The 15,392-nt window shown below is 38.3% G+C and overlaps 1 protein-coding gene across 1 annotated transcript in view; it reads left to right on the top strand.

The window, feature by feature from the left end:
• The window catches only part of LOC146387556 (plexin-A2-like), an 81,081-nt gene extending 77,974 nt beyond the window's left edge, over window positions 1–3,107 (top strand). The window contains exon 32 of the mRNA XM_084929236.1: window positions 723–3,107. Within this exon, the coding sequence (XP_084785362.1) occupies window positions 723–818 (96 nt within the window). The 3' untranslated portion in view covers window positions 819–3,107. The remainder of the gene's footprint in view (window positions 1–722) is intronic.
• Window positions 3,108–15,392: the final 12,285 nt, after the last annotated feature.

Here is a 15,392-nt window from a genome sequence, read left to right on the forward strand (position 1 = left end):
GTGATGTTGCAGCTCTGAAATATGGCCAAACTGGTGGCAAGTGGCATCTTGGCAGCTGCACGCTTGACTTTTGTCAGTTCATGGGCAGTTATTTTGCGCCTTGGTTTTTCCACACGCTTCTTGCGACCCTGTTGACTATTTTGAATGAAACGCTTGATTGTTCGATGATCACGCTTCAGAAGCTTTGCAATTTTGAGACTGCTGCATCCCTCTGCAAGATATCTCACTATTTTTGACTTTTCTGAGCCTGTCAAGTCCTTCTTTTGACCCATTTTGCCAAAGGAAAGGACGTTGCCTAATAATTATGCACACCTGATATAGGGTGTTGATGTCATTAGACCACACCCCTTCTCATTACAGCGATGCACGTCACCTAATATGCTTAATTGGTAGTAGGCTTTCGAGCCTATACAGCTTGGAGTAAGACAACATGCATGAAGAGGATGAAGTGGACAAAATACTCATTTGCCTAATAATTCTGCACTCCCTGTATATACATAGTAAGGTAACAAGGATTGAGTGAAACTTATTAGCGTTGAGTCAGCGGTCAAACATAAGTAATGCATTCAGAACAAAGAAGGAAACAACACAATCATAAACAAAAATTAAATAAAATCTAAAACAAAATCTGACCCCATGACATAACGTGTACGTGCTAATTTACTACAGCTGACCGGTGACATGCTTTGTGTCCTTATGGCCTATATCTCTGTGTGTTTTAGATCATTGAGGCACTGGAGCAGGATGAACAGGCCCAAAAGCAGAAGCTGGCGTATAAAGTGGAGCAGATCATCTCAGCTTTGTCCACAGAGAGCTGAGAAACACACACGATCCTAAATACTTCCATATACACACAAAAACACATTCTGTATGCACACATGATACACAGACACTAAAATATACCATAACAGGGGAATTATAAACACATATGCCTCTCAGATGTGGAAATCAACCGACTTCTGGTATGCATGTGCGGATATATTCAATCACACATACACACAAACTGTTGTGCACAGAGAGACTGCAGTTTTAATGGACCTACTGTATACAAACTGACAGTTACACGTGGATAAATACACGCGTACAAATGTACATACGCAAACCACAGCACACATCAAACAGCAGAACGTCCCAAAGCAAGACTTTTGAATCCAATGTCATTTTTCAGAAGAAATTCCAAAAGGCAAACATCCAACTTCTAAAACACTACTATAGAGGGAGAGAGGAGGAGGATTTAGGCCATCACGGCTGCTGAATTTTCCGCCAATTCTTGTCCGCTGGGTAATGGTTTGCCTTTGTAGTCGGTGGTTATACTAAGTGTGTGTGTGGCATGGCTCTGAAGAGAACACCACTTAATAAAGAATGACTCAACTTGAAAAGTCACTGGAGGAGCTCAAAGACAGGAGCCAATTTAATGGGACAAGACTCAAAGTTCTTTTTATATGTCAAACATGAAGGACACTTATTCGCACTACATATCACAAACTTGGAGTGACATCGCCATTTGTTGCCATTCGGAGCAGAGATGTGCATCGTGCACCAAGTCTAGTTTTTAAAGGCTTAAGAGAGAGAACACTTAAGATTTCAGCAAAATTACTTTTTATTTTGCTGCTTGAGGATTTCCATCATATGTGACATCATAAAACATCATTTTTTTTCATTTAATGATGATTGTCTGAACTACTGGGTTTTGAAACAGTATACAACAGATTTGTCGCTTATAGGTTTAGGGTCTGGCTGTTTAATAATCCAACACCAAGACATCATTACTTTCCAATTTGAAATATGTGTAGATATTTTCAGACCCAATCCCTGGCTCTTCATGCCAAATATAATATATCTCACGTTTCATTCATATTAAACGCTCCTGTAGAAGCTATTAATAATACATGCCATTGTACGGAAAAGATCCCATTTGAGATAGGAAATTTTTTTTTACAGTGATGATCAATAGACCAGTAATTCAGCCATTCAAAGATAAGTGGGGACCAAATTGAACTGCAGTAGAAAGCATGATTAATGATGCTATAAGCCTGAAAGTGGATCAGATTAGCCTAACCTGGCCAACAGCACCCACCCTTCCAGTCTCATCAGTCATTGTTTACATTTAGCGTGATACTTGAAATGCACTCGGTGTACAAGATACCAAGAACACCTGCAGCTCCTGTCAAGTAATCTGGTCAAACTAGATTAGATAAAGGCCTTGATGCTTTTTTGATTTACCAAATGATTCCACTTTGAGCATAATGTGGAAACTAAATGCAGGTTAAAAGCTGAAGTCTGATTTTTTCACCTTCAAAACAGGCGATCTGGATCGGGATTCAGCTCAGTGTAAAGCAGGTGCTCTTATATTTCTTAAACAGAGTGGATTTATGATTAACGGTATATGTGACTGGTCCAGCAGTGGGTTCTTGTAAAGTCTGTTTGTTGCTTCACAGCACTAGTGACGCTTTATATCCTTACTGTTTTCGTGCTTTAACGTAGAATTCACATTTTATTCCAGTTTTATTTTGCATTCCAGTGTACACTTTACCTGATTGCTCGTTGTCCCCCCTGCTCCTGTAGTTATAGTGCCATATCTAAACTTTAAAATAATTATCTAAACTTCAGCATAACTGTAAAAAAAAAAAAGAAAAAAAAAAATAATAATCTGAGACATCACGACTACTTCACAGTTTTAGTTCTGATTGGTTGTTTCACCAATTTACAATGAGGAAACAAATGCCTTTTTATGCTTGAGGCTTCTTATAAAGTCTCTGGAAGTATTACTGCTATCTTTTTAACATTTCCGTACCAATGGAGTTCATTTATCCCCCACAAGACCTTGAATCATGTTATCTACAAGAACAAGATGAACTACGATAAATAATAAGTACATTTCCTGTTAAATGTTGAAATATGACAGAATTCATCAGTTTCATGTGTGGTTTGATGATGATAATTTATAAATGTGTTGTGCAATAAACTGTCAGATGTTTAAGCTGTAATGTTTTTTTAAACTATATATTACTGTATAAATACTGTACATAAAAAACACTCCTATTTTGCAAGCAAAAGATTCACTTTGTACTGTTGTTATACATTAAATGCGCAGCTAATGAAAATGATTTTTGCATTTTTGTCTAATTTGTGGTGATATTTCTTTTTAAAATAATCAGGCTGAACATGATTATGCATTTTCTCTGTATTAAAAGGGTACTACATCCCAAGTCCTGGCTGTAATAGGTCAAATATTGTCTTTATTTAAGAACATTTAACTTAACTTCTTTGCCTTTCATCGTACTTCATTATACATAGTTTACAGTTCTGCATTTTTAACCACATGAAACATCAGAATCATCATAATATGACTTACTTAATTTGCACAGTGCTTTTTTTTCTCTCTGACAAAATACTGCTGATGGTAGAGGTGAAGTCATTTTTAACCCAATCAAAACTCTGCCACACATAACTGGATAATCTATTTTTATGGTATTAGTGGACCATTAGCATTCCACTTTAATAATTAAACTTATTGACTTTTCATGGGAAGGCTTTGCAAGACAGTGATGTCACAGGGATAAACTCAAATCCCACGAGAACATACATCATTCATCCTTTTTAGTGTTTGACCCACAAGCAGATAATATTAGCCCTCCAGCAAAGTCTCAAAATATTTTTAAATAGGGTTTTTTAATACGTGTTTTACTAGATTTGCTTCTTAATGAAAGCCATTATTTAGTAAAAGAGTGCCTATTTCAACACTAGCACAATGTTATTATTTTAAATATCGTATTATTATAAGCCTATAACCATGATTACCAGATGGAAATTTTTAGTCATGCAATCAGAATACCATTTTAAAAAGATAGTTAATTTTTTGTTGAATTTAAATGCTCATGGTTGTGTTGCTTTACAGTGTTCCACAGGAAGAGGGTGTTGTATTTCCAGACCCAACAAAGGTAAAGCCTACTTCACAAATCAGCAAAGACCTGTAGAGTAATGGCCTCCAGCTGGAATATTTTCCCTGGAACTAGAAAACAAATGTGTGGAGAATGATCAAGTAATGATAATGCTGTTCCTTCCCCTTTTTGAATTAATCAGGAAGCAATGAACTACTGCCATGAGCCAAAAACAGCCAATCATCTCTCTATGAGCTTAAGACTCTAATGTAACTTTACTAAAAATGAAACTAATACAAAAGTGATGTAAACAAGCCCCTTTGAAATGCATAAAACACACCAAAAGTATGTAAAGTACAGTTTGTACTACCGTGATTGTGGTGATGTAGTACGGCATGTGACAAGCATATATGAAGTTTGTGAGTCTTTGCTATAAGCATTGTTCATGTTTAATCCGCAAAGCTCCGGACAAGCAGAAAACAGGTGTGGGGGGCTTGCAGTAATATCCAGACTCCACAACTCAAACCTGTCGGACTCATATCGGTTATGATCAGTGTATCAAAAGGGACCTCTGTACACCTGCCAGGCTCTAACCTCTCATCTTGCCCTTTTTCACTCTTTACTTGTCAGAGTACCGACACTCAGTTGCCAACAATTCCCCTTCGCACACATTCGAGGAGGATCATTAGGACTCAGACCTCTTCCACTGACAGCTGAGAAAGCTGCAGGATATCAACTTGATAGACTGTGTGCTATAGGATGGTACAAGACAAGTTTATAGAGCAACTATTGTCATCAGACAACAATCACTTTTCATTTAAAAAAAAACAAACTTAAGTTGTCATAATATCTCATTCTGCTTGGACGCCTGATTGCCGTAATTAGTCTGAGGTAAAGTAATATAACAGATCATCAGCTTCTCTAGGTAGTCAGAAAATAATGAGGAAACTGGCCTTATGCACAGACTGCTGATTTTTAAGACAGCTCTTTCTGCAGAAGGAATGCTGAATGGAGGCCTCCTTGGGCTTTCTGTGCACTTGAGCAAATGCGAACAATTCAGCACAGCATGTGTAAATAGTTAATGGACTGTCCTTAAGCATAAAGTGGGATAAGGCACTAGCTAGGTGATAAGATCACCCCATTCATTAAATAAAGACACTTTTCTTTAATAGAACTGATTCACGGCTCACATTTCCTTGAGCATCTCTTGAATGCAACCTTCAAGCTTTTGAGTGCTTTAAACATTAGCCTCCAGCTGCTTTGATTAAATAATTATTAGTGTGCACACAATCATGTAAATGATGCTTGTTCACTCTTATGACAAAGAAAAGTTGTCTATACTTGGAAAAGAATACCTCTTAACTGTGTAGAATAAATCCTAAAGGACCATAACTGCTATCAGTAACAGCTTCATTCAAGATTTATTAGATGAGCTCATCCATGACGACATTTTATTTCTTCAATTTGCAGAAGTAATTTTTCATTTGTCCACTAGCAACTCCACAGTCATACCCTCTTATTCGCCACCTAAAACTAACAGCTTAATTATTTTTATAGGACAAAGTGGAAAATAGTTCAAGGCAATATACACACATATTACATATACATATATTTATAAGCACAAAGCAAAGGAATGATGTACCAAAGGATCTAATGCCCATTTGGTTGATCTGGACCTCACACTAGTCTACTAATGCCATCTTCTGGTGAAAATGATCATCACAGGTAGGGACAAAATAAGGATTATTAATTCTTTCATGGAAAACAGTAGATGTGAGAGGCTCCAAAACATGACATGGGAAACAAGAAAAGGGTAAACATGTATTAGTGACAAAAAACTGTCAGTACTTTCACCTGAGATTGTATTTGTTCACATATACATATATACACATACCCTTTAGTTTTTATAACTGCCTTAATACTTCATGGCACAGATTTAACGAAGTGCTGAAAACATTCAGATCTTGGCTCAAAGAGTTGGCAGTTCGTCTTGTAACCGGAAGGTTGCCGGTTCGAGCCCCGACAGTCTCGGTCGTTGTGTCCTTGGGCAAGACACTTCACCTACCGCCTACTGGTGATGGCCAGAGGGGCTGATGGCGCGATATGGCAGCCTCGCTTCTGTCAGTCTGCCCCAGGGCAGCTGTGGCTACAACTGTAGCTGCCTCCACCAGTGTGTGAATGTGAGAGTGAATGAATAGTGGAATTGTACAGCGCTTTGAGGGCCCCGAAAAGCGCTATATAAAAATGCAATCCATTATTATTATTATTAGCATTCCTCAAAGATTTTAGTTATTATGGTCATGACAGCGTCATTATGAGCTGCAAATCCATGATCCATATCAACCACATCCCAAATGTGCACTTTTGGCCTGAAATCTGGTGACTGTGCAGGCCATTTGAGGACAGTGAACTCATCATCATGTTCACGATTTGACCTTTGTGACATGGTTCATTATCATGTTTCAAGCAACTATTAGAAACTGTGTACACTGCAGTGATGAAGTGATGGACATGGTCATCAACAATACCCGGGTAGGCTGTGGTGATTAAACAATGGTCAGTTTGTTGTGTGGTTATGTTTATGTTTGAACTTTTTTATGTAACCTTAATTACCTTAAATTAACTGAACTAATGATTATATATAATTTGCTATTTGCCATGTTTGCACATAGGGATGTCACTAGAATACTAAAAACACCATGGAACCTGTTTTGTTTTTGTTTTTTTGTTTTGTTTTTTCAATATTGTAGATACCTGTGCAGCATATGTAGGCTGTAGTAGGGTTATGAAAAAAACTGATACTCAAATACTAAAGCCTATCCAAGCTGTAATAGGGCGAGGGGCAGTTTACACTTTGGACAGGTCCCTAGTCTGTCACAGTGCTAACACATAGAGGCATAATATATAAATTAAAAATAAAAAACGCTCCACAGGCCAACTGGGGTACCAGAGCTGGACTCCTTCTGAATCCATTGCTGTGTGAAAAATTTGGACTGCATATACACCTTCAATTACGTGGGCAATTACTAGTTGCTGGACTATCAAGGGGCCAATTCAAAGATTGTAACATCATGTAAAAAGGACAGTATAACTACCATGATATATGTAGACTTTAAAGGGTGTTATATATACACACACACTACTAGTCAAAAGTTTGGACACACCTTCTCATTTAATGGTATTTATAAATTGTAGATACATACTGAAGATATCAAATATATAAAGTAAAATCAATGGAATTATGTAGAAAAGAAAAAAAGATAAATAACTCAGAGTATTCTTGGAAGTAGCCACCCTCTGCTTTGTTGAAGCGCTGCAAACCCTTGGCCTTTTTCAATGAGTTTAATGATGATGTAACCTGAAATGGTTTTCACTTCACAGGTGGGCCTTGTCAGGGTTCCTTTTTGGAATTTGTTGCCTTCTTAATGGGGTTGGGATCATCAGTTATGTTGTGCAGAAGTCAGGGATCTTTGGGTCCACCCGTGTGTGTTTGAGCAATGCAGAAAAGGTGAACGGATGGTCTCTACATGCATTGTTCCCACCATGAAGAAGGGAGAAGGAGGTGTGATGGGGGGGTGCTTTGCTGGTGACACTGTTGGGGAGTGATTCAAAATTGAAAGCACACCGAACCAGCATGTGTACCACAGCATCCTGCAGCAACATGCCATCCCATCCGGTTGTGTTTGATTGGACCATCATTTATTTTTCAACAGGACAATGACCCCAAACACACCTTCAGGCTGTGTAAGGGCTATGTGACCAAGAAGGATGATGGAGTGCTGCACCAGATGGCGTGGCCTCCACAGTCACCTAACCTAAACCCAATCGAGATGGTTTTGGATGAGATGGACCATAGAGTGAAGGCAAAAGGGCCAACAAGTGCTCAGCATCTCTGGGAACTCCTTAAAGACTGTTGAAAAACCATTTCAGGGGACAACCTCACAAAGCTTACTGAGAGAATGCCAAGAGCAAGAGTGTGCAAAGCAGTAATCAAAGCAAAGGGTCGCTATCGAACAATCTAAAATATAAAACATGTTTTGAGTTATTTCACACTTTTTTGTTTACTACATGTATTCATTCATAGTTTTGATGCCTTCAGTGAGAATCTACAATGTAAATAGTCATCAAAATAAAGAAAAAACCTTAAATGAGAAGGTTTGTCCAAACGTTTCACAGTAGTTATCTTTGTATGTCTTGACAAAGTACATATAAACATATAAACTAGCATAACAAAACTGGATTAAAAGATCACTTGGTTTAAATCATAACTTAGGCAAATATATTCTTTTAGTTTAAGTCTATTTTTATTTTTGTTATACTGTTTCCCTCCTTTTTACACAACTTAGTTCTGATTCGATCTCAATTAGAATTTTTTTTTCAGCATTTATTTAGTTATTGTTGACAAAGGCTGTTGACAAAAACTATGATGAAAGTTACTGGTCAATGAAACTAAAACTACATTTAAATACTAAGGCAAAATCTGCAAAACCCTAATCATTTCCATAAAGCACTTTATGGAAGTCACTTTGTGGAAACAAGTAAAATTAACATCGAAGATAAATACTGGAAACATAACAGCTTTTCATAAATACTGCAAACATGCAAATAATTTTTTTCCTTTTTCCACTTCTGAGTGGATGAGACGGTCTCATACGTATGCTATAGCTGTAATGTGAACACTAACACCATGAATACATGTTCACTAGACCAGTCTTCATTAAATCTGCAGTTTTCTGCATCAACTTTCTATTAAGGCTCTTCAAGAGTGCCATTTTTCACGCTTGACATACATTCAGAAGGCCTTTCTCCTGCCAGTGTACTCCATAAACTACAACACTGCATGTGTCTAGCTGTCAAGCTAGACACATGCAGCTAGACATATGAAGTCTAAAATATTGCAGTCGCCCTCTAGTGGGTTTCTGCGGTATGAGTAATGCGAGTCTTTTAACATTGACGAAGGCTAACATAAACCCAGGAGGAAAGTTAGTATAACCAAATAATAATATATTACCTAGGATACAATATTCATTTTATTTTAAAAGAGCATCTGGCCCCTCACAGTGCCTGCTGAGAAAATTCTGCCTCTTGGACAAATGTAGTTGATGACAACTGGACTAGGAAATAAAGAAATCTAATAATTTGACTGAATATTATTCCAATTCTGAGTCCAAAAATTATATAAGGTAATTTGACAGTTCGCTAGTAAATTCAGTTAAATTCTGTGTTGTTCTGTGGTTATGGCATCATGTGTCAGGAATCTTTGGATGACAGAGGTGATTGAGAAAAGAAGAAGCTTCCCCTTCTGACTTTTTTAATCTTATTATCTTGAGTTTAACATAAACTCATGGGAAACTTTCACTGGCATGGTAACAAATCAATTTGCAATAAATGCAACTAAAAAGATTTTATTTCACCTATGTCTGTTTGAGAAAGAGCACTGACAGGACAGGGAGAAGAGAAACTAGTGCAACTGTACTGTGAAGGTATAAATTGTATAAATTGGGACAACTGTATCACTGGTCAGTATCATTTTTTTCAATACATAAACTCTAATAAATACAATTAATGAGGTCTTTTGGGTAACTAAGACAGTGTGCATAAATCTGTGCATCAAAGCCAGATATGTACATCATACAGCAACATACATGTAAATGTCAAAAAGGGAAAAGAAAAGAAAAAACAATAAATAATCAATGATAAAATTCAGTACAACTTCAGTGAGTACCAGATTTTTTTTAATTTTTGTGATGAACTGTTTTTCTGTGTGAAGCTATTTTGACTGGTCAATCAGAGACCCTATGGTTAATCTGTAGACCTTCTAAACTAGTTAAAAGTGAGAGACTTTCTCTTCTGCATATGTGAGAAGTAAGATTTCCAACACGTCGCTGTAGCCCTTATGAAGCGCATGCCAATTGGCCTCTCAACAGGTCCAAGTTCTAGTTTAAATGCTTTCCAAATGCTGCACATATTGTTTGTTGTCCCACAAAATAAAAGAAAACACAGATCCATGCAATATAATTAACAGTGTCTTACCGCCTCTCATCACTGCAGTGCTCTAATGACAGGTTAACGGGAGGCTTTATTTCATTTTCTGGGTTAGTAGATGATATACAACATTTGGAAACTCTGGTTTATGTACACCCTAGAGTAGCTAAAACATACTGAGAGTGTACAGTATTTATGCTGACAGTGGCTTTGGCTATGTGCTGGTAATGTTACTTGCCCACACACTTCCACTGAGCAGCCACATCAACAGTGGCTGCAGCAGTCTTTAGCAGAAAAATATAAAGTATAAAAAAAGCAAATACCACAGAAATATGGTAGAGATGAGCATATATTTCAGCAGATATGTTACAACAAGCACATGATTCAGCCACCTTCAGTGTTTGGTGTAGCACGCTCCAAAGTAACGTGTTCCTATAATCACATTACATATTTTAGAGAAACAGTAATATAACATCTTGACTGGACTAAATTTCAGCAATTAAGGTTACAGCTCTGTCTTTACTTGTGTAACAAAGATTCTTCAACCAGCTGCACATCAGATGGTTAGAAATGAGGGGAAAAAGCATCCTCGTTTCTTCCTGCGTACTTGCACTTCAGTTAGCTGATTTCAGTTTGTGTGCAGGAAGAGGAAAATGGTGGAGTGATTTATAGCTTTAAATTTTTCAAAAGAAATCAAAAACAAAAAAATTCAGGAGTATTTGAACAGAGAGACATGAACATTACTTTTATTTTCAATGAACCAAGGGACAATAGCATTTTCTGCAGGACAGAAAAAAACTGCATCATACTGCAAACACAACTTCAGCTCCTTTGTAAACAGCTGCACAGACTCCATGCTGACACAAAGTTAGCTAAGAACTCTGGGTGATGGTGATGTTAAAGCTGAGTGTATGCTGACCCCAGCGTCTCTTTAACAGCTATCAAAGGCATGATGAGCAGTTAGGCTCGCAGACTGCATTTCTACTTGTAAGTGGTTCCACACTTTCCACATTTCCATCACTTTAAGGGTCTCTCTGGTTTTTAACTTTGTTTTTTGTTGGCTTTGTATTCATACATGTTAACAAAAAAAAGACAGAATGTATGTTCACATCAGGATAGGATAGGTTACAGTTTCTGTTATTGTTAACTAGTAATTATGTGACAATACATTTCAGCTAATTTTATAGAATGTAAGGATGTAACTTTTTTTTATCGACAGTTAACAAAAAAAAATTAAACAACTTGGATTATACACAGACTTTACACAGACTTAACAATGTGGTGTATGCTGTACAGTGCAGCGAGAAATGCCCAGACCTCTACATTGGAGAGACCAAACAGCCACTTCACAAGCGCATGGCACAACACAGAAGAGCCACCTCCACAGGACAAGACTCAGCAGTCCATCTGCATCTTAAGGATAAAGGACACTCTTTCGAGGATGCCAATGTTCACATTTTGGACAGAGAGGACAGATGGTTTGAAAGAGGAGTGAAAGAAGCCATCTATGTCCACTGTGAGCGACCATCTTTGAACAGAGGCGGGGGTTTACGACACCAACTCTCTGCCATCTATAATCCAGTTTTGAGATCCCTTCCCAGACGCCTTAACGCCCACTCACATCCTGGGCCATCTGACCTCAGGAATTCGCATGATAAGGTGGGGCCAGGTTTCACAATGAACACACCCGAAACTCTGGCTGATTGGGACCCACACCCAGTTTCACACCTTGGCTCAGGCGATTAGAGGATCATCAGGGGGTCCTTTTGTCCCTCTGTGGGGGGATACTCCCACTAGGTTTATATCTGGGACTCTCCACCATTTGACCTTAGAACTGAAGAAGCTTCTCGGATGAGAGGTGAAACGTCTTCAAGTAACTTAAAGAAGTCCAGACGCTTTTCTTTGCAAGCTCCTTTGACTACGATGACCTGGATGACTGAGAACCTTCACAGACAACTTGGATTATATTTGAAAACTCCAGACTAGACCCTGCACACTTTAGCCTCAGTTTCCAGGTCTTAGCTGGAGTGACAGCCAGTGTGGTCTTCCACTGTTGCATCTCTTTCAAGGATCCAACTGAGGTGCATACCTCAGTTGGAACAAGTGGCTATTTAAGTTTCTGTTGCCCGTCTATCACTTTGATGAGTGATAGAGTGAGCCTGGCCATTCTCATCTAACATCAACAAAGCATTTTTGCCCGGAGAACTGCCACTTACTGGATATTTTCTCTTTTTCAAACCATTCTCTTTAAACTCTAGAGTTTAGAGAGGGGAAAATCCCAGCAGATGAGCAGTTTCTGAAATACTGAGCCCAGCCACATGGATGCATCCCTGAAATGCCCCGAATGGAAGCATATTTCATTTTGGGAGAGTGACACTGTTTTTGTTATTTGTCTGCACGGCTCTCGTTGCTCAGCCTAGAGAGATAACGGTCCAAATTTGCTGGAGTTTGAAACAAAATCTCCACCCACTTCTGCTCCCCCCAAAGTTTTCCCTCCTTCTCAGCTTCCCTCTCTCCTGCACTCATGAAATCACTTCAAGACAGACTCCCTCCTAGGTAGCCAATCTGTGAGCTTTATTGGTTTTATAGCTCACATTTTCAAAGTGCCATAAAACCTGCATTACATAGTATGTGTTTTTGTGGCTGTGTTACTGCATGTTTGTACAAATAAATAAATTTAAATTAAATTAAGAACACACTATTTTGTTTTGTTTTACAATAAATCCTTTAATTCATTTTACAAAGTGTGTTAATTGCTTTTCAGCTGTTTCTGTGACTAAAGTCTGAACAGAACTACTAATCTCCTAAATTGAGCTGGTAATTATGTATGAGTGGAAAAAATGCTTTTCCCAAAACATTAGGTGAGTTGCCATTTTACAGCTTCCTGCTCAGAACTCTGCCTGAGCTCACACAAATAAGCCACTGCGTGTGGACACCCTGAGTTCTTGTGCTCTCAGACAAAATAAAATAAACATTCCTAATAGTCAACCATTGAGATTCGCATTTTAAACAAAACCATAAAGAAAGCTTCTGTCTTTTTAAAGAGGCTAAAAGAGGCTTTCTTATAATCTCAGAAGCACATGTCTTCTGAGAATATAATCCAGGTAATATCCTTCTAATATGATCTCTAGTAAGTAAAGAGGATCTGCCGCTTAAAGTACTCATCTGATTCACCAGACTAGCCTCAGTGATCAGAGCCATCCAATTAACAACCAAGCAAGTTTCCATGGATAAAACGCCACTGACGCCTCTGAAACACCTTAAAGAAGTGAAATTCTGACGCAGGTTCAATTCAGGTTAATGTACCTTCCTCAGCACACTTTGGCTAATTTTAACCTTAGAAACACCATTAACAAAAGAGAAATTAACTACCAACAATGATCTAGTCTAACATATGCCTAAAAGACAAACATGCTTTCTTTTACTGTGTTTGATTGCAAAAGGAGGTGAGTATATGTGAAAGCAAGTGTGTGTTGACTGAATAAAATGAGAAAAAAAAGAAATGAAAAGAAAAGAAATGAAAAGAATGCATACAAATGAAAAAAACAACACATTTTTACAAAATGGTTTGCAACAGCTTGAGATTTTTGTGGTCTTTAAAGTACAGGGTAAATCTACAGGGGACTCACTGTGAGAAACTACAAGCAAAGTATTTCTGCCCATGAGACAGTGCATCATACATTTCAGAGAGCATTTAACACACATGCTCGCAGACGTATGCACATGATTTGTAGAACTAAAAAGCAAAAACTTGAATATGACATCTGAAAATGCGCTTACAACTGAGACACACACACACACACACACACACACACACACACACACACACACACACACACACACACACACACACACACACACACACAGGGTTCAGAGAAACTATAAATTAAAAATTCACAATGGACATTTCCTATAGGCTTTGTTTTATCCAAAGATTCTAGCAATTAGATCAACAAGTAATCCTTGTGAGCCAAAAGCTTAGTGTATAGAGCTCTAAATGCTACATGCCAACGTTTTTTTCTACTATTTGATTACTACAATGTCAGAGAGAACAGCAACCCCAACAATCATCTGTTTAAACCTTCTGTTTGAAAGGTGCAGCTTCTCAAACTGAAGAACGTTAGAGAAGAGCATTAACAGTGAGACGCTAAAACAGGTTTTATTAAACAGCTGATAAACTGAGGGGCTGCACCAAGCCCTGCGTAAGATGCAAGGATTATTTTTGAGCTGGGAATAAACTCCCTATGACAGACAAAGTATAAAATGTAGGACTTTAAATGACTGGAAATAGGTCAACTTTATTGGATAAAATGTTACAGAAGAAAACATATACAATGGGCAAGAAAAACTATAATTTTGTTCCTGTTGTGGAGAGGAAAAGGTAAAATCTGTTCCTTGTCATTGACTACTCAAGTTGTGATTCATTAGGACTCAAGTAGAAGAAATACTTAACTAGCTAACAGTGTAATTAATATTTTACTGGGGTGGCATGACTGATGGCTTACAGCTGTGGCCATCGGTACACCACTGCTTTCTTGAGGTTTTCAGCAAAAGCTCATCTTGGGCTCACAGTAAGGAGCCAATTGCCCACCTCAGCATCCCACTGTTTGAGCTCAATGTTTGATAGAGGTCTGCAGAGGGTGGGGGTGTTACAGGAAGGAAATTCAATGACTGGGGGAAGGATGGGCTAAAACAGGAACAGGGGAGATTTGGGCACTGCTGGTATCAAGTTACAAGACTGTTCCTTGAGAATGTGAATTTCCTCGACTTACTATTGTTGCTCATTTCTCTTGGCCTTAGGGTGGGTCTTTTTTTTAACAACTCATTTAGCATACCTTCACCAGTGTTTCCAGATGTGCAATTCACATAGAGCATGAGTAGAGCTAGCATGAAAGCAAACAAAAGTAAAGCAAAGAGCCTCAAGTTGCAGGGGGGCTAGATGCTTTCAGGACTTTGTGGAAGTGTGAAAGGTTTAAGCGTATCCTGTGGTGTCTCAACTACTGGCAAGACTCACATTGATTGATGGCCTTGCCGAGTAGTGAGGACTGCAGGCCACTGAAATGGATTAATGCTATTAACATAACAGTGGATTGCACCTTTGTTTCGAGTATGATATTCTGCTCCACGGCCTATTTCTTTAAGCCTGTTAAGGACTTGAATGTCACAGCCTATTGTGAGCTATCACCTTTTATTGTGAATGGATTAATGCTCCCGTCCAGACAGGGTTCACAGTTCAAACAGACATTGTTGCCCAGTCAGAGAATGGATGAAATAATGAACAGTGATCACCAAAACACTTCACACAATACAGCACTGCTATAAAGGATATCTCAAGCACTGAACCACTTTTTTTGCACATATAATCTAAACATCGAGAGGCATTTAAAGAATGCAGAGGGTTTTTTAAAAAACACACAACACCCCAACAAGATCTCATTACTCGCTTTTCCTATGTCTGCCTTCCTTTTGCCTGCTAGAAGGGTGGGGGCACAGATGAAGGGTTAAAGTGGAAGACGGGGTGTAGGG

This window comes from Perissodus microlepis, chromosome 5, assembly GCF_051167445.1.
Source record: "Perissodus microlepis isolate ML-2025 ecotype Zambia chromosome 5, ASM5116744v1, whole genome shotgun sequence".
NCBI classification, from domain to species: Eukaryota; Metazoa; Chordata; class Actinopteri; order Cichliformes; family Cichlidae; genus Perissodus; species Perissodus microlepis.